This window comes from Halictus rubicundus, chromosome 7, assembly GCF_050948215.1.
Source record: "Halictus rubicundus isolate RS-2024b chromosome 7, iyHalRubi1_principal, whole genome shotgun sequence".
In the NCBI taxonomy this organism is placed as follows: domain Eukaryota; kingdom Metazoa; phylum Arthropoda; class Insecta; order Hymenoptera; family Halictidae; genus Halictus; species Halictus rubicundus.
Window position 1 is genome coordinate 12,113,082 of NC_135155.1, and position 19,123 is coordinate 12,132,204.

The 19,123-nt window shown below is 42.9% G+C and overlaps 1 protein-coding gene across 1 annotated transcript; it reads right to left on the bottom strand.

Moving 5' to 3' along the window:
* Positions 1-1,260: 1,260 nt before the first annotated feature.
* LOC143355869 (A disintegrin and metalloproteinase with thrombospondin motifs 7) lies at positions 1,261-18,619 on the bottom strand. The gene is made up of 18 exons (XM_076791038.1): positions 18,516-18,619; positions 16,403-16,796; positions 14,622-14,787; positions 12,600-12,898; positions 12,077-12,201; positions 11,133-11,279; positions 10,676-10,822; positions 9,776-9,923; positions 9,304-9,390; positions 6,931-7,140; positions 6,029-6,265; positions 5,661-5,787; positions 5,146-5,272; positions 4,897-5,017; positions 4,416-4,565; positions 3,441-3,559; positions 2,359-2,666; positions 1,261-1,886 (listed from the first exon to the last, which is right to left on the bottom strand). The coding sequence occupies exons 1-18, from the start codon at positions 18,617-18,619 to the stop codon at positions 1,261-1,263; spliced, it is 3,642 nt and encodes a 1,213-aa protein (XP_076647153.1).
* Between the last annotated feature and the right edge of the window lie 504 nt (positions 18,620-19,123).

Here is a 19,123-nt window from a genome sequence, read left to right on the forward strand (position 1 = left end):
TGTTAGTTGTTAGCGGCGACACCGGCGGGGTGCAATTTCCAGCCAGACAAACCTAAATCCGGATCTTACTTCGCAACTACCGTATACACTATGCCGCGTGTGTACTGTATACGCTGCATACTATATACATATGCCGCACACCTGCCGCGCTCGGGGACACCGCCGGGATCCATTGGGGACTCGATGACTTTCGCGGAATGATTGATCGCGATGTTAAATCGGCAACACTGTCGAACGGTATCGTAATTTCGTAATAAATTGCTGTTCAAGTACCGACGCGCGTCAATTAAAAACTGGCGAGTACCGCTCACGCGTGAAAACGCGAGAAGAACGCGTTTCAAAATGCTCGAATAAAATAACAGCGGGAATCGGAAAGGGAATGAGAAGAAGCGAGATCGAGGAAACTGTGAAAAGAGAAAAATACGAAATGAGCGGGAAAGAAAAAGAGAAGCAGAATAAAATACTGAAACGCACAAACATTACAGCATATCATTTTCCCCCAAGAACGAAGCGTTGCTGGCGAAACACACGAGACGAACCGAGTTTCAGTGCAATCAAAACGTGCACGTTTATTTGTTGTACACGTTCGCAAAATAAACAATAAACATTACTCGCGAAACATCGCGTGGTCGGAAGGTACACGGTCGACCATAATTGCGTGGACATACACTGGTTTCGTAAAAAGAGATGTTTCTTGTACAATTTCAATGGCTCCATAGCGAAAATCGAACGGAAATCATAGCTAACATTGTTCTGCGTTACGCGTTCCTCTGTGCCTAATAGTATAATCTTGGCGTGACCTTGAACACTAGAAATTTTTCTAACCACAATCTAAACAAGTACGGTCTAAATAATTTGCAAACAGTCTACGAAATATTTTAGCAATTTAGATCGCTTTGTTTAGAAAATCGATTTTCCGCACTGGAGATGTTCGAATTCGAACGTCGTCGAGCGAAAGCAGAAACATTTACAAAATTGCAACAAACGTGTACGACGTGCTTGAAGAAGCTTCTGTAACAAGTGTAATAAAATAAAAGCAACAAGTGCAATAAAATAAAAGAGCTACGAGTGCAATGAAATTGTGAAATCTCGAAGATTCGTTGTGACGCTGTTGATATTCGGCTCACCTTGCAAGGTTCCACGTTGCACATTATTTTTCTACTCGCAGACAACTTCAAGCTGCTCGAAGCGTTGCGGCAAAGAGGATCGGAGCGCTCTCTGTGCGGAATTTTCGAACTAGCAAAAATCCGAGAAGAGACTCTATCGTTGATTCTCGGGATCCACGAGCCTAGCCAATCGATCGTAAGTGAAACTCTGCTCGTTCGAAATCGGCGCAGTTTCATTTCGGTTACTCATCTGCTGCAGCTTCTTCAGGGCCTCCGCCCCTTGGTAAACCTTCTCCCGAGAAGTGTCTATGCTAACACCCACCATATCCCCGGCCTCCTGATACGCTTTGTCCGACAAATTCTGTTGCAAACTCTCATCCAAGAACGGAGCCTCGACCAGCACGTACGACTCCAAGGGAACATTGTCTATGACGAACGAGCCCGGTTTAGGCTTGGTTAGGTTCTTCTCTGGACAAGTCCTCTTCACCTTGTCCTCGACTGCAGCTGACCAGTCGTGAAGGACTCGACGATAGTCCGAGGAGTCGCTCAACTTGCTCATCTCGTCAGCCCCGCTGGGAACACCGTAGGATTTTTCGAGGTAGCGGGCTAGATTCAGATCCACCATCCGGTCGATCATCTTGGCACGTTTTTCCAATGGGATCGATCTCTGCTCTTTAGCGAGGGATTTCCGGATGTTGCGGGCCTTTTTCGCGCAGGTTTTTTTGCACGGTCTGTCGCCTTCGAACGGATAATTAATTGGGTGCTTAGTAGACCGCGGGTCTAGGCAGCATAGACATTTAGTTCTAGCTTTAATAATTTTATATTATTTTTAAGAATACTTTAAATAGTTTCATACTATTCATACTATCTAGCTTTAATAATTCTATATTATTTTTAAGAATACTTTAAATAGTTTCATACTATTCATACTATCTAGCTTTAATAATTCTATATTATTTTTAAGAATACTTTAAATAGTTTCATACTATTCATACTATCTAGCTTTAATAATTCTATATTATTTTTAAGAATACTTTAAATAGTTTCATACTATAAGAAGAAATATTTTATTTTATAATATTTTCTAATCAGTACCGAAATACTTTCATTATCAGATATGAATTCTCCTTTGTTTTGAGAAACAATTAGTCACAAGAATTAATTCCAGTCATTGTGAAAGTGTCGTATGATATGAAGAAACTACCAGGAGAGTGGAACCATTGTTTCAGCGAAGTCAATTAGACACTGCTACAAAGTTCTGTCGTTAAAGACTGCGCAGACTCTGTGAAGGCTGCGAATATGGATGTTGATAGGAAGGGGTAGACAAAGCGCAGAGCCGAAAGGTAAAAGCGAGGAGGGAAACAATATTCTGACATTCTGATATTCTCACCAACGCAGTCGGTTTGTTGCTTTGGCACGCGTCCCTTGCACGCGTCAAAGTTTGCCTGCACGTCGTCCTCGCCGGGACGGGAAGCCGGCTTTACACACTGCACTTTACGATGCTTCAAGCCCGTCTTACCATCGCAGGCGCTGCACCTGCTCCATTGACTCACTCGCCACCTTCGGATGCACAATGCGCAGACAGTTACGTGTCGGAAAACGATACATCTCGGGATTAAAGGAAACTCGAGACTGTTCGAAACAATGCACAGACGCTTTTGTCGAACAAACTTCGAAATTAGTTTCCAGTGACAATGTCGAAAAGCGACAGGGACATGGAAATAATTTCGAATAAAAATTCGAACAAAATCCTGAATGATTAAAATGAAGTAGACAAAATAACAAAAATTCTACGATTTATAAAGTGGTAGGGAACTAGTCAGAAATAATCTTGAATAAAAATTTAGAACAATTTTGCTCACAAATTCCTCAATGATTGAAATGAAGTAGACAAAATAGCAAAAATTGTATGGTTCCAAGAAGTGATAGGGAACTACTTGGAAATAATTTTAAATAACAATTCAGAACAATCTTGCTCACAAATTCTCCAATGATTGAAATGAAGTAAACAAAATAGCAAAAATTCTTTGGTTTTAGAAAGTGATAGGGAACTACTTGGAAATAACTTTAAATAACAATTCAGAACAATTTTGCTCACAAAATCTCCAATGATTGAAATGAAGTAAACAAAATAGCAAAAATTCTTTGGTTTTAGAAAGTGATAGGGAACTACTTGGAAATAATTTTAAATAACAATCCAGAACAATCTTGCTCACAAATTCTCCAATGATTGAAATGAAGTAAACAAAATAGCAAAAATTCTTTGGTTCCAAAAAGTGATAGGGAACTAGTTCGAAATAATTTTGAAAGAAGGTGTAGAATAATTTTGCTCACTTAGCAGGACAAGGGTGCGGATTACACACCCTGCTCTTCGGTTCCGGTTTGGTTATGCCCCCGCAAAAGTTCGGCGTGACTTTGCCAGCGTTCTGCTCGATGCACGTCGGCTCCGAGATCTATAGTTATCGAGGAGAACCTCTGATTACGCTTATTTATACCGTCTCGCATCCTGCCATCCGTCGTTTGCAAACTCGACTTTATTTAGCATCGAGAAATATTTGCTCGGTGAACACGCGTTTCCTCGCGCAGTGTCGCTTGCCCTCTGATTTAGTGTCCTGGGCGCACGCGAACGGAAACCCGAAAGTGTCAAAAGGAAATAAATCCTCCGGCAAACGTCTAATTGAGCCTGTTGATTTATGGTTGGTGACGCACCGAACCGGAAACGCGAATAAACGCGACGAAGAAGCTACTTGTTGCAGTCCTTTCGATTGTTCGATAGACCAATCGAAAAGTCTTTGTTTTTGATTGGTGAGCGATCAACTGGAACATGAAGCACGTTCGATTGTTGCACGCAATGCGAATTCAGCGTAGATCATTCTGAGTAAGCGAATTATATCGTATACGGTATCATTTTCATTAGAGAAAGCCCAATAAAAAAATAATGACGAATAAAAAAGTTTTGTTATTGGATTGGTAGTGATCTCACACCGATACACCCGACCCGTATCATGACCTCTCGAGCTTCGCTGTTCTTTTCTAGGCAGTCGATCAAAGAATAGTATCTTCTAGCCGATAATTGTCCCCGGGTAGTTCCGAGTTTTGGACAATTATCGAGTAGACACTGTGCTTGCAAGATGGAGCAAATGTATTGAAAGCGATGGAGATTATTTCAGAGGGGAGAGTGTCCTTTAACAATTGCAGAAAGTCTCGGTTGATGTCCGACGGCTTTAAGAGTGTGATTCTGGGGGAAATCGTTGATTCGGCGGATTTGGGGGATAAGGGCGATATTAATTGGATGATAGTAGGATTTACCATTGTGCCGCCGCCGCATTTTACGTTGCAGTTCGACCACTCTGTGAAGTCCCACAGGTATTTCGGTGTGTACGAGGGGTTCGACGACATCATGTAGTACGACCAAACCACGTCGAAGTTACTAAACGGTGAGTCCCCGTGATACTCGTACTAGAAGCGCAACGATCATTCTTATTACTTGCACGACATTCTCATCAGCTAGTCGAAATTAAGCAGAAATCGAACTACAGAATTTCTCGAACTCGTTCGAAACGAAGTTGAATTTTTCTATCGTTTATAATTAATTTCAATTTTCCTGTATTTTTCTTTTTTTTTTTTTTAAGTTAATTCGAACCTTAAAATTCATTTAATTTCCCTGTGATAATTTTTGCAAATATTCACGCGCTCCTGCGGAAATTCAATGCAATCCTTTCTTACCTTTTCATATTTTGTCTACATTTTCAAGGACTCTACTAAAAGCAAGCTAGCAGTGCACACTTACTTCGGCCAGAATGTCTTCTGCAATAGGACCTTTAATGTCAATTTGCTCCTTCTGGGGCTCGGGATGCGTATAAATCGCTATCGAGCCCGCGCACTCATAATCGCCGCTCGACCATTCATGACTGCGATAAAAGAATGATGGAAAAGCGCATAAAACGCGTATCATCCGAACGCAATGTAAAGTTTCATGTCGCAGGCAAACGTTTCATCATTCTTTTACAACTTGAACCATAATCGCGGGGATAATTACTTTAGTGAGTTGACACAGGGTGTTTCCCCTTTCGCATGTGACATCACAAACATGTTACCGTTCGGAAGTAATTCCGCAACGGTGATGCTGCGGGCGCCTTTCGGAACTCTCACTATCTCGATGCGATCTGTGCAAATCGATATTATTTATTTATTTATCATTAGACTGCAGATCTTTATGCGAAATAAAAATTGTCTCAGTCAGTTGTAAGAAATGGAAGTCGGATAAAAACCGTAGTTCCTATTTCAATACTTTCAATCATTTTAAAATTTCAAATACATGCTAAATGTATTCTTCATTCACTCTAACACTTTTACAGTTTCGTTTCCCGCTCGTCCGTTTTCCCAAAGAGCAAAATAAACATTCGGTCTCGGTTAACTGTGCGAAGTAGTAGTTGGTAATGCGTTCCTCGCCTTAATAATTATAACAAATAAAAAATAAAATTCCCTCAAATTTCTTATAAATGCGTAAAATCGAATAATTGTAAATTGATAGGCGGAAGAAGCGCAACGCACTTTTATTGTACTCTGTGGTGCTATTAACATGTCCTTGGATTTTCTTGCATTTGGTGCCGTCTCCTTTGCATATGCCGCATTTGTCGTCCACTGCGGTGCCGTCCAGGATCCAATCGCAGCTCACTTTCTGGAACAGCATAGATTGTGGTCTGGAAAATTGTGATCACTGATTTCTACAGTACGAATCAAACGAAAGTTTAAAAACAATATCCGAAACCGTACGGTCACCGGTGATCACGGAGTGTACCCATTGTGATAATTCCACGACATTTATCATCCAAGCCCCAAGGCTTGATTTCTCTATGTATGTCGTCAAATACATAGAGAAGTCACTGTACTTTTACATCAGGTTTGAGAGATTCGCTCACCCTGCAGACGCCGTTGATGCACATGTCGTTCGTTCCGGCATTGCAAGGTGTCGTGTCATTTACAGATCTGATTAATACCGCTTTCACGTTCTTCTCGTTGACGCAGACCAAGTAGCAAGGGTTGTTCCTGTCCATGACCGGCTTCCAAGTGTGAAAATCATTGTCCACGAACACCTTTCTCTTGTCGTACATCGAGCACTGGACCGCTCGGAGCGGCGGTTTCTTCGGGTCGCAGGGCTGCGAAACCACAAAATCCACGAAATTACACAGAAACCATAAAACAGAGCAGCGAACGAGGAAAAAGATCCTCGTGTTCTCTAATTAATGCCAAACGGAATTCCTTCCGGTCAGCCCACGAGTAAAACAACTGAAATTCTGCTTGGAAATTACGTAACTTACGAAACGAGAATTTTTACCATAAGAATTTAATTCGTTGTTCAATTGTCCATTATCAGGAAGAGGGGGAAATGATTCTACAGTAAACGCAAAGTTAAACGAGGAACCTCGAATTACAATATTTCGAACATTTAGCGATCAAGGGTCGTTTCACAAAGTGTTAAATAACATTTTGAAAGTAAATTGCTTCGACATTTTTTACAATCGAACACTTGTTTCGTGGTGAATAATTAACACTATTCCTATTCCACGACCGGTCAAATTGACCTTTACAAACTTCCGCGTACAGTCGAAGTACATTCCGGCAGTTGTAAAAATGAATTCTCTTTAGTAAGTGATCGTTGTAGGGAAATTTGCAGGAATTGCCTTGAACCTATAATTATTCACGCGAGCAATCGGCCAGCGAAGCGAGCGAAGGTTCAAAGACCGCAAAAAAGCGAATCAACAGGGGCAAACGAAGGGGTTAAAGGAAATAATGAACGCGGCTGCGCGGGGGGTGTTCGCACCTGAGTGTTGCACATGATCACCTTCCTTCTTTCTCCGATGCAGTATCTGCCGCCGTTCGCCGGCGTTGGTTTGTTGCATTCCCGCTCGGAAAATTTCAGGCCGCCGCCGCAGGTTCGGCTGCAACTGCCCGCGGGAGACCATGCGCCCCATCCGCCGTGCACCGCCTTCGGCCGGACCCCCATTTCCACGCATTCCTTGTGGATGCACCACTGAATACACAAGCATTCTTTGCTAGCATTATCCGCTCTCTGCGTTACGTACGCGTCTGCATACCTCGCCGACCTTATTTTGCGTGTCGCGTAATTGCATCCGAAAGGAATTTGCCTACTCGCGATTTGTTTATCGGTTTCGATGTGAAATTCATCGAATCGTTTCAGATCTTTTATTACGAAATTTCTCAAAATTCTAAGCAATCTTTCCTAGGAAACTGTTCGATATATGTCTTATTCCAACTGTATTCTACAAATAAAACCGATGAAACAGCTAGATCAATATCAAAATTAATGTTGACTCTCGGTAAAACTGCTCGGTTAAATTATGGTTTAAACGTTCACAATTGGACGGCGGATCTTTATGCAAAATGAAAATTGTCTGCCAGAATTGCAAGAGACTCGAGTGAAATAGATTTCGTCTTGATACGTTTAACAGGTTTGAAATGGTGTAACAGTACTTTTAAAATTCATCTAATGTTCTTGCCGTTTTAAACGCCTGCTCGTTTTTGTCGTGAATGCACAAAATCCTGTTCGTAATGCTGCGAAAAAATACCGTCATGTTCAGGAGAGTCTACGCAATCATTCTACGTGAAAATCGTTCGCCTACCTGTCACGATTAGAGCAGGAAAAAATCCCAAAATTCGATAATTCTCTAAAATTTTTCAAGCACCGAGAATCACGGAGAGAAATCTAGATTCGGCGCACCTCAACGAGACCACGCGTCCATACAAAAACTCCCTGTGCTCTCTCTCTCTCTCTCTCTCTCTCTCTCTCTCTCTCGTCGAGTTGAGAGAAGCGTTTTACGTTCGCGTAACACTCGTATCTCGGAAATTTTAAATTATTCCATGTCGCTTAGCCTTTCCCCGCGTTTCATCCTGCGGCCGCAATCTCCCGCAAAGGAAACCGTGACAAAGCAGCCGCATGGAAATGCATGTACGATTTCCCAGCGGCTGCTGCACCACGAACACGCGAGCTCGCGAATCGCGTTGTTCCGCCGGGTAGAACGGAGAAGAATCGAGAGGAGAAGCGTGAACCATCTTGCGGAGAATAGAAACGCGTTAAGCACGACACTCGCAAATGTAATGGGACACTATCAGATTGCGGATTTCATACATTTTTGCGGGAATGAGCAGCTGCACATCGAAACAGCTGGAAGATAGAATAAAATAAAAGATGACTGACAACTGCCCCGATGCACAGGCCGTTTCCAATATACAGTAAAGTCTTGATCTGAGCCCCATCCCCGGGTCCGTGCTGTGACAAAGATCGTGTAGGGAAACTATTTTCTTGCGACCGCGGCGAAATACAGTTCATATCCTATGGTTTTAAGTGTCATTAGAATCAGAAAAATGCCACAAATAAGTTGGTGAAAGTCCCATAAAAAAAATAATGAAAAATAAAGAAGTCTCGTAATTGGATTAGTAGTGGTTCACACCGATATACCCGATCCAGTGTCGAATTATGCGTTATGGTGGGGCATGCCCCCTAGTGGAGGGGATAGGCGAACCGACTAAGATCGTGTAGCTCCGTTCGGCTTAGATCAAGCCTTTACTGTACCCGCAAATAGTAAATCTAGAAAATCAGTGAATCTGCATATCAAAAAAGTATATGGAAAACGTGAAATAAAATGTTGTTGTCCGAGGCTTTGTTATTGAATAGGAATCGACTGGTGCATCCGATCATGACAATAGTAATTTCAATTTTAATGTCGACTCTATCCCGTGTCAATACTTATGCATGCTATATATCACGCACTACAGGGTGTCCTAAAAAATGTATACACACTTTGAACCTGAGAAATTAACCGTGTAAACCTGAAAGGAATGAAAATTAAGTAATTCGTCAGCTGTTAAAGCGTGTATACAAATTTTTGAAGACACAAAAGATTTTTTTTTTTTTCGAGAATTGATATCCCGTTTGAACGAATTTTATTTTACACTTCAGATTTCGTTTCTTCCTGTGAAATCGTTCTTTTTCCGATTGTAGCACCAGCTCGAGAACACCTGCGTCGTTTGCGATGTTTGAAAATAATTAAAAAGGGAAGGAGAAGTTCTGGGTGGCTTCCGCTTCTCGCAACGGATGCAGACAATCTCTATTTTGCATAATGATCCGCAGCCTGTATACGTATGATCGATGTTGCACGATCTTTATGTACCGCACCTTGTTCTCACCGCATTTGGTCCCGTCGACCAGCGGTGCTTTTCGTGTATAGCATGTGCCGTTCACGGAGCACCATAGGTACGCGCACTGACCTATCTGAAACAAGATTTCCCTTTCGTCTCATATCCTACACCCCCGACCATAAGTGTGCGTGACATTTCGGCGGGATACAGTGAACAATCGGAACATCAGACTGTCTAGCAAAGTCAGTTTTGTGCATTTTGGAAAAAAATCGAGTAAAACCAGCTCTGAAAATGTCCCAATAACACTGTTCAACACGCGTTTGGGTTTGTCACTTTGAATAAACATGTCTGACAGATCTTCGATATATTGCACGATATATAATTATAAACGACTCGATGCGTTTATTCGCAGTTGCGAATCCAGGAGAAACAGTTCATAATTCTGTCGGTGCTTATGACCGGGGGTGTACGATGTAGGACTAAAATGAAAAAATAAGGTTCAACCATACTCCGGTGGTTTTGCATTGTGTCGAGCCAGGAAACGACTTTTGGCATTGGAAGTCACCGCCGTACATAGCACCGGCCAGCATGTTCGGGAATTTGAAGTTTTCTGGTGGGTTTCTCGGGCTGTTGGACAGACAGTCGCCTAATCCCACACTGAAAAATATCCATGCAAATAGTGTAAACTCTCAACTTCCGCGCAGATTTAACGCCGGGCTTACGGGACACTAACGCTAACCATTTTACGTTATTTTAGAAAAATAACGAGAATATGTGTGTGCACATTAGCCATTCTTTTATAATATGTACCCAAAGAAATTTTGTTGGACGACTCCTCGATCTTTACGATCTCAGTAATCGCGAATTAAAAATATTAAAACGCGTCACTTTGTCCCGTGAAACTAGCGTTAAATCTTTTAATTCTTAAATAAAAATAATTAAAATTGTCTGCATGCTGTAGCATCTTTTCTTAATAATTGTATTAATTGTAGTATTTATTAATTGTTTATACCGTGTTGCATTGCACCTATTCGTTTCGGGTATTTTTGGTATAAATGCATAAAATCCGCGATCTAGATCGGATCGCTTGAAAAATATCTGCCACTCGAGAGCAGCGTCGCCAGAAGATGTCCGTTTGGGTATCTGTTTCCTCTCCTCCTTTTCCCCTTCCACTATTCCATTCCCCCACCATGAGCACGCTCCAACGCCTCCCACTAAGACCGTAGACTGGTCACGTGACGTGCCGCGCGCGAATCAGATGACGCTTGATGACCCACTCAATCCCTGTCGCGCACGCGCAACGTGTGACATATTACTCTGCCCATCAGGGAGGGGGTTCATTGTATTCCCCTCGATTTTCTCGATCTGGCGACACTGCTCGAGAGTTAATTTCTCCAAATCAGATTAACCTGAAGAGCTCGGTCATGAATTTCGTGCTGCAATTGGACCATCGGATGGTAAAAGGACCGAGATACGGAGACATGATGTAGTAACTTGTGTCCTTGTCCTGCGGTTCGCATGCGTTCGGCCCCCCTTCGTCGTGGCCGCAGCCCAACCTGGAGAAACCGTCCAAAATGGATCCAATCTTCATCAATGAAATACACCCATCGCTTTTTTTAAACCGGATTTTGCAATAACACCGATCAACAAACAAATCGTACATTAATGTTGTAAGGTATCGTTACAATGGGGAGCCTTCGATTTTCAAATCTGTGGAGAATTCATTAACGAAAATATCTTTTAAATGTTTTCACAGAGATTTCGATTTGCAGCACGCTTGAAGGCAGAATGGGTGCGCAGTTTCTCATTGGGCACATCATGTAAAAATATTGTAAAACGACTTCTTATTTATCAATGAGAACGTACGTGTGGCCAAGTTCGTGAGCGATCGTGATTCCAAGAGTCAGCCCGGTGTCTTCGTTGATACATCCTGCCCTCTCTTTCTGGCAGACCATACTCACATACGCCAGACCAAGCAGACTGCATTCCGTGCCTTTCATGCAAATGTCGTACCTGAGACATATGTGCATTCAATTTAGGGGGGTGCTCTGGCTTTTCATCTTCAAAAAATCGATTTTACTTTTTTTACATTTTCTTTACGTATAAATGTTGTAGAATATGCCTGCAAAATTAACGTAAAATCTTCGTAAAATTAACGTAGCTATAGACGTTTGAACAATGCAGCTCGCGTTACGAGATATTGTTAGTTGAATCTTTGAACGCGTTTTTCTCGAAACCACTTTTCTTCGATACGATTTCCACGGTATCTCAAGTTTTAGTTGACCGACAAACTTGACATTTTTAGAGGATCTTCAGCACGTATCCTGTTATCGTACGTAATAAAATTTTTCAAATCCGTCAATTTTTTCTTATATTTTTATCGTCCTAAAGGTCGAGTAATATTTTAAAAAGTCGGTAATTTGACTTCGAAGTGCCGCCATTTTGTAAATAGTCAAGATTTTGAATTTCTTTTGGTTCGGGCCACAACTACATTCATACTGATTAACAAACAACAACTTTGTTTCCGATCAGTAGAAAGACCGGAATCGTGGTGACCGTCGACCCATGTTTTTCAAAACATACTCTATAAAAAAAATGTATAACTCCCGTAAGTCTGATTATTTTTGCTTGAGAAATATCATAAGAGTACTTCATATACGAATAAATATGTGTGCAAAGTCTCAATGTGGACGGTTCGATAGCTTTTCGAAAAAATATTCGCAGTATTAGAAAATGAACTCGCAAGCTGACCTGAGCTAAGAAGGTAGATCGAGAAACGTGAAGGATCTCGAAACGAAGGATATTGTTACCTGGTCACCAGGACGCCCGCGTCGAAGTGATTAGGGTGATTCTCGTCGGGAGGCTTCAGCTTCTCGGCCCACGTCGTGAAACTAAGCAGCGCCTCTTCGGCCGCAGGACTAATGCGCAAATCTATCTACTGGAAGAACGTGTTTGTAAAATACTCGACGACGCTATGCATTAATAATTCTACTTTTTGTAAAATATTACGTTCAGTTTGATTCGGGATTGCATTTAATTTGATTAGGCGTAATCCCTACGAATTACAATGAATTCTCGATATATGTCAACAACACCGACACATGTGTCGACATATATGACGTTCGAGCGTTCGACTACTCACAGGGTATACCCCGCGGTAGTGGGGATAATTCCGCGACGCTTATCATCCAGACCTTGGCGACATATACAGAGAAATCACTGTAATTCAAGCGCCTGAGACAAGAATAGAAGAAAGCGAATCATAAAATATGATGGGGAAAATGTAGAATATGGAAGGAAAGATAAGGAAGTGTCTCCCAGTTCTCGCATTACCTCCTCCTTCTCCTTCTCCAAATAAATCATGCGGACGAGAATCACGTCTATTTGATTGCCGGTGGTCGCGTCGTGGTAATAGTCCGCCGCCATGTTCATGATCGTCAACAGGTACTGCTCGTAGTTGGTGTTGTTGTAATAATCGAGGAACATCCTGTCGGCGACCAGTCCGACAGTGAGGTACCGATGTATGCTGTGAGTTAGGCCTGATGCTTTCCTCTCTACCACCGAATGGTCCTCGGTCAAACGTTGTCTTTCGCGATCTGCCAATGCTTCCGCCCAGGCTTCGTCCCAGTTACCTGTCATCCATTGTCATAATTAGACCGCAGAAGAAAAATTATAACAAACTACAGTGAAAGGGGAATATCCGGATCAAGGTACTCAAAAATGACCTTCAGCCGATTTTGACCGGAAATGGCTCCTTCGATAGCTTACCAAGAAAGAACCGTTCTTACCAAATTTCAACCCTATATCTCGAACGTAAGGGTGGTTACGAAGGGTGGTTATCAAAGGGAAACCCAATTTTTGTTCCGTTTCCTCCATTTTGTCGAATCTAAAAATTCTAAAAAAATCGTACACATCCAGCATATCGAACCACATATTCGAGAATTTTTTCCGATTTTTTAGTTGCAAACTGTAGTTGTAAAAAATGGAAACCTCGAAAAAATACAGATTTCATATTGAATCTTAAGAGCAATCACCCTGGAAATTAATTTAATAACAAGGAACTGCCACCAACACTATCTCCAATTTTTCTCACATTTTTAGCTAGGGGGCGACATAGTTGAAAAAATAAAAACCAATTTTTTGACCTTTTACCGTTACTGTACCATAACTAAACTAACACTCTCTAAAGTTAGGTACTTTCATTCGCTGCATCAAATACGTCGATTGAGGTGCAAGTTTTGGTAATACAGTAACATTAACCTTTATTTTTAATAAACATACATTAATCTGTATATTAAAATGAAGGTTCGTAATATCGTTTGAATTTAGGTATATTTTATTTGGAGAAAAAATATGGTCCTGTTATTCTAAATTTGGACGGAGCCAGAGCAGTGCCCCACAGGGCAATCTCTACCCGCGTCTGCCCCAGTTCGTCTATACCACCGCGAACGTTAGAGACACGACTAATTGCAAACTGTTCTAATTATTTCAATCGATTGGCCGAACTATTTACTCTCGGGTTCAATGGTTGTGAGAGGTTAGAGCACGGTAACAAGGAAATAACTCCGCTAGGAATCAATTCTAATTTCCAATTTGCGTACAGAAAATGAAAACGAAAAGAAATGGAAAAAAGGATGGAAAAATAATACTAATTCGTTGTTCTGCAGCATCGAGTCCAATTTGTCATGAAGGCTCGAGAAAGATCTTTAAAGTTGTGTATGTGATGGACAGTAACAACTAGACTGCGGATTTTGATGGAAAATAGAAATTGCTTGTGGCAATTGCAGCAAACAAAAATGGGAATTTATTTTTCTCCTCATCCTCCTAAGCACTGTATGCCACTATAGTGGCTTCCGTGGAAAGCATCACTTTGAACGTTACGAACCACTGTAGTGGCTTTTGTGCCGTCCGCGGCCAGGCGCGCCGTACCTGGGAGATAGAATTGCGGACGAGCGCGCCGTGCTTAAGGACCCGGGATAGTCACGTGGCTTTTTAATTAATAATTTCCATTCACAGCCTTGAGACACAGACTTACGAGCCGTCTTAGTCTTGATCCGACGGGTGTTAAGTCTGTGACTAAACTTGTCACATTTGTTGCTCCCAATTATCGATATTATGAATTCTGACGCCAGAAACGTGAAACCATTTTTCGCCTATTTTGGTCGGTAACGTGGTTACTCTACCTTATCGCGAATCTACGAAGACCGGGCCCTTAAGAGGTTAATAGTGTCGATGCAACGCTGTTTCAAATTGCAGCCAACGATTTTAGTCAGAAATGCACAAAATCCGCTGTCTAATGATGATAATGAAGCAGCTTTGTACAAGAGTAAGTGTAAAAACGGCGATTGCTCTAACCACTGACTCCGCAAGCTGTCTTCGGCTTGTGTCCATCTTTCTCGTGGATTCCATGGGGCACGCTGCGTTGGTAGACGATGTGAACATGACGACCATCCGTCTCCGGTTCAGATTCGTTCACGGGCTCGATGAAGTACCGGCCGTGATCGGTTTGCACGTAGCCGACCTGCACGCGATGCACATGCGTTTACCTTCAGCTTCTCGTTAATCAACGTTATTGTAAAGAAGAAGATATCGGAGGGCGGCTGGCTAAAGAACGCAATCATCGACCCAGCACTCTACCTGCTCTACTCGCTGTGATGAACGATTTAGAGCGGTCGTGAGAGCAACGCCTGAAACTATTAGGCGAAGACAGAAATTCATAGCCATTCGTAGCCATGCCTGTACTATTTTTCAGTGGAAAATTTCGGTTCCTGCTAATTTCTTTGATCCGATCCACCGAAGGGTGCAAAATTAAAAAATAATTGTCTAGCAAGCACAAAATATATTATACTGAATATGATCAGATAGTACAGTGAATTCTCGGTACAACAACTCGGTACTCGGAACAACACGGGTCTTGTCAGCGCCAGGAGACATACCCGAGCCGTGTTATGCTTACACTCCTCGGCGTCCGAGGTAGTGGGGATAATTCCGCGACGTTTATGATCCAGGCCATGGCGACATATACAGGGAAATCACTGTAGATACTTTCAGCTATTTCTCAGTGAAAATTTCATATCGACATTCGTCATAGTTCGAAAGCTATACTAATTTCCTCGGTTCCTCGGAATCCCATGGAATCGCGGAATTACGGCGTGGGCCCGTTAAAATTACAATCGAACGATCCCCCAATTACTGAGGTCGGCAGCCGGCGCAACATCTCTCCCGGCTAGAACCAACAGCATAATTCAAAACGAGTTCGCGGACTGCCTACTCTCCTCGCATCGAGCACAAACAAGCTAAGCCTCGGATAATTTCCAGGAAATTCTAGCAGTGGTTCGCGGGCTCGACGAGCGTTGTACGTACATGGATCTCGGTAGCGGCGATGATATTCGCCGTAAAATTTGCCGATTCGATAACGCGATACAAGGCAATTCGATCTGTTATTGTTGTGCAGGGGCGCTCGCCGGATCGCGTTACTATTTCAATCGAGGATACAGTTAACACTAGATCCACCGGGCGGGTCGAAACGATGCGTTTTGAGGACCCTTATTTTGCGGTTTGTGCCAGCGGCGCTTTGAGGGCTCGCAATCGACTGTGTTGGGTTTCCGAGATTCGGATTGGCTACCCTTTGGGGACGAATGTGTGTGTCCCTCGTACAATATCGAACATTATCAAAGTGAATCTTTGTCCCCAAACAATATCAGATTCTATGTCAAACTACTATTCCCAACTCAGAACATGAATTCCACCTAAAACCAACAAAGGGGGAACCAAATCGAGGGGAATACGATGTACTCCCTCTCTGATGACCAGAGTAATATGGGGTCGCAACAGTGACATGACATGTCGCAAGTTTTAGGTTATTGCCGCGTATCGTACCTAGACGATAGTACAATTCTAAACGCCACCGTCACCGCCAAGCGTCGCCTCAATCGTACGGCACGTCACGTGACCAGTTTTACTGGGGGACGTTGGAGTGTGCTCATGGTGGTGGAATGGGACAGTGGAAGGGGAAAAGGAGGAGAGGAAGAAGAGTCCGTTTTTGGACTCTTCTGGCGACACTGAACCAGCACCGCTATAGAGCAAAACTGAAAACGTGGCAACAATCTTGATAACGATTGAATTAGGGTACGAACCACGCCGTCGCACAATGAAAGAGCGGCCTTAGACCTCTTATGACCCCTGACGAATCCTCTGTAATGACACTGCTCATCCGGGGCTCGTTTGAACCGAATCGCCTCGTTTAGGTTCGTTTGGAGGCCGGCGCCCCTCGTCTCGATCACCATGTCCGGCGAGATGAAATCGTGGTACGGGTCCAACTCCACGTGATGCTCTTTTCCGTTGAAGGGCAGCACCAGGTGCAACGTATCCGTCCGGGAATCCTCCACCCCCTCCTCGGCCGACCTTTTCTTCCGTTCGGAGAGCTCGCTCCGGTCGTAGAAATTCGGCAGCGAGTACGTGGAGAAGCTGCCATCCTCGAAGACTCTTTTCGGTATCAGGAACTCCGGCTCGTGGATGTCTCTCGTGTACCTGCGATGGCCATCGGAGAAACAGAACTTTGATTAAAGAACCGGGGAACTTGGCCGGCGAATTTCGAAAGGGGATGATACGTCGAGGAGATGGAGAGTCTAGTGGTCGATGCGGAGGGTTGCGATTGTGTTTTCGGGGAGGATCTCTGGTCCGATGACTTGTTCTTAGTTGGTCTGCGCCTTCAGTTTCGTTTGATCAATTTTGTTCGTGTGGTTAATTTTAAATAAACGGAATGGAGGAAATAAAAATAAAATAAGGGAGGTAAAAATTTTCCCTTTTTTCTTCAATTATTTTAGAGAAGTCGAAATAACGTGTAGGCGTTCTTAAATTCTATTGTTGGAAATTTTACCATGATATTTTTCTCGCGAACGCATAAAGTCAGCAGTCTAACTGTTATATACGATTCTTCCGATCTAGTACCTGTATTCTCAAGAAAAATTTACAAACATTGATATTTACAATTTTTACAAACTAAATTATGTCCGATAATCCACGTTGATCTCAAAGAGATAGTTTTGAAAATATGTAGAAAAAAATTGAAGCACAAGAATTTGAATGAATCTACCCAATGACAAAAAGTATTATAATTTCCGTCGCGAAAAGAAGAAAAGGGCTTATGAATCTAGAATTCAGATCGCTGATTGCTAAGACTCTCCACTGATATACTCGCCCTTATAAAATCGCCTGTGAAGATCAGCAGTGTGGAAATAAAACGAAGCTAGAAGGCAGCCGCACGCGAATCCATAAAAAAGATTAATCCTATCCGCGGGTAACGAACGCGGGACCAATAGCGAGCAGCGTTTACGACGAGCCGCGGGTAAATGAAGCGTCGATAAAGTTGCCGAACTCGTTAAGAGCGCGTTAATCAAGGCACACCCGCGATCAAGTAACTCGCCGATTTTCAGCCGAATTAACCGGTGAGGCGAGGCGAGGCAAGGCGAGGAGCGCGGCTCCTGGAAAAATTTAATAAAGTTTCGAACACGGCTATCTCGACCGACCCGACCCGTTCCTTCCAGTAAAATACTGCCCCCGGGCTCGGCCGGATCACGAAATATATTACCGTTACTATTTAATTGAATTTATAGTGTTCTCCGACGGGGCCGGCCTGCTAGCAGCTCTCTTAAATTCTGACGAAGCATAAATCTCGCGATCTATCTATTACCGCGAATTCGAGAGATCTTCTCGCGGAGACAAAGTGCCCGTAAATTCATCGGATAATCGTTCTGAATCTTGCAAAAAAAAATTCCTTCTATCAAATTATGATAAAAAGAATAACCCTTAAATCGTGGACCACATTTCTGGCCAGGTCCCATGGCTCCGTCAGTTTTCTGTGCAAAAATATGCAGAAGTAATTAAAGCTACAAAGTGGAAGCTCGTCAGAGTGATTCTTTACGAACTCGGTAAGCCCTAATCAAATTTGGATCAAACAACGAGATTTCACGAGACGAATTAATGTTGAACGTTGACCGTCAACGGTGTTAAGCATTTGTTGGAAGGAGCGAAAGAATTCATCGAGGAAACGCGATGAATATTTCTTAACAGTCTGACAATGATGCTGGACAATCGGAGGAGTGAGTTCTTCGACAACAGAGTCCAACGACGTGAGATCAAACCGCGAATCGAAAATGGAAAATGGTTCGACGAAGGACGCGTCGAAAACCGAGGGATTTCGCGGGAAAAAGAGACCCGGCAGCTGCATCAGCCCGCGAATGCACTTACCTACCATGGTATACGTTTCCGGCGCCACGATATTTCTCGATCAGGTCCCCGTCCGTGATCACGAGAACGCAGAAGAACGTCAGAAGTGCTTGGAATCCGTTCATGACAGACTAGTTTTTCGTGCGTCGCCCCCTGAAGTCGGCCGACAGCTCCGAACAACGAAATTCGAGCGCAATTGTTTCCACGAGTAATCGCGTCGAATCATCCCATCAAATCCCCAGTCTATCGGCAACATTACTCACGCGAAGACAGCTTCCATACAAACTGGGAGCCAAATAGGAATTTCATTCGTCTCGAATTTTACCAAATCGACGTCGCACATCGTTACTCTCAAATTCTTGTCATTTTTGTACTGTATTCAATTACTGTATTAGATTTGCAGTGATTTCTTTATATATGTCGCCAAGGCCTGGATGATAAACGTCGCAGAATTATCCCCACTACCGTGGGGTATACATAACACTGGAGGAACGTAAACATAACACTGCTCGGGTATGTCTCCTGGACGATACATGACGCTGGCAAGACCCGTGATGTTGATATACAAAAATTGTCTGCATTATTTACAAAACACAAGAACTGCATAGACATTTCTTTCTTTCCATTTT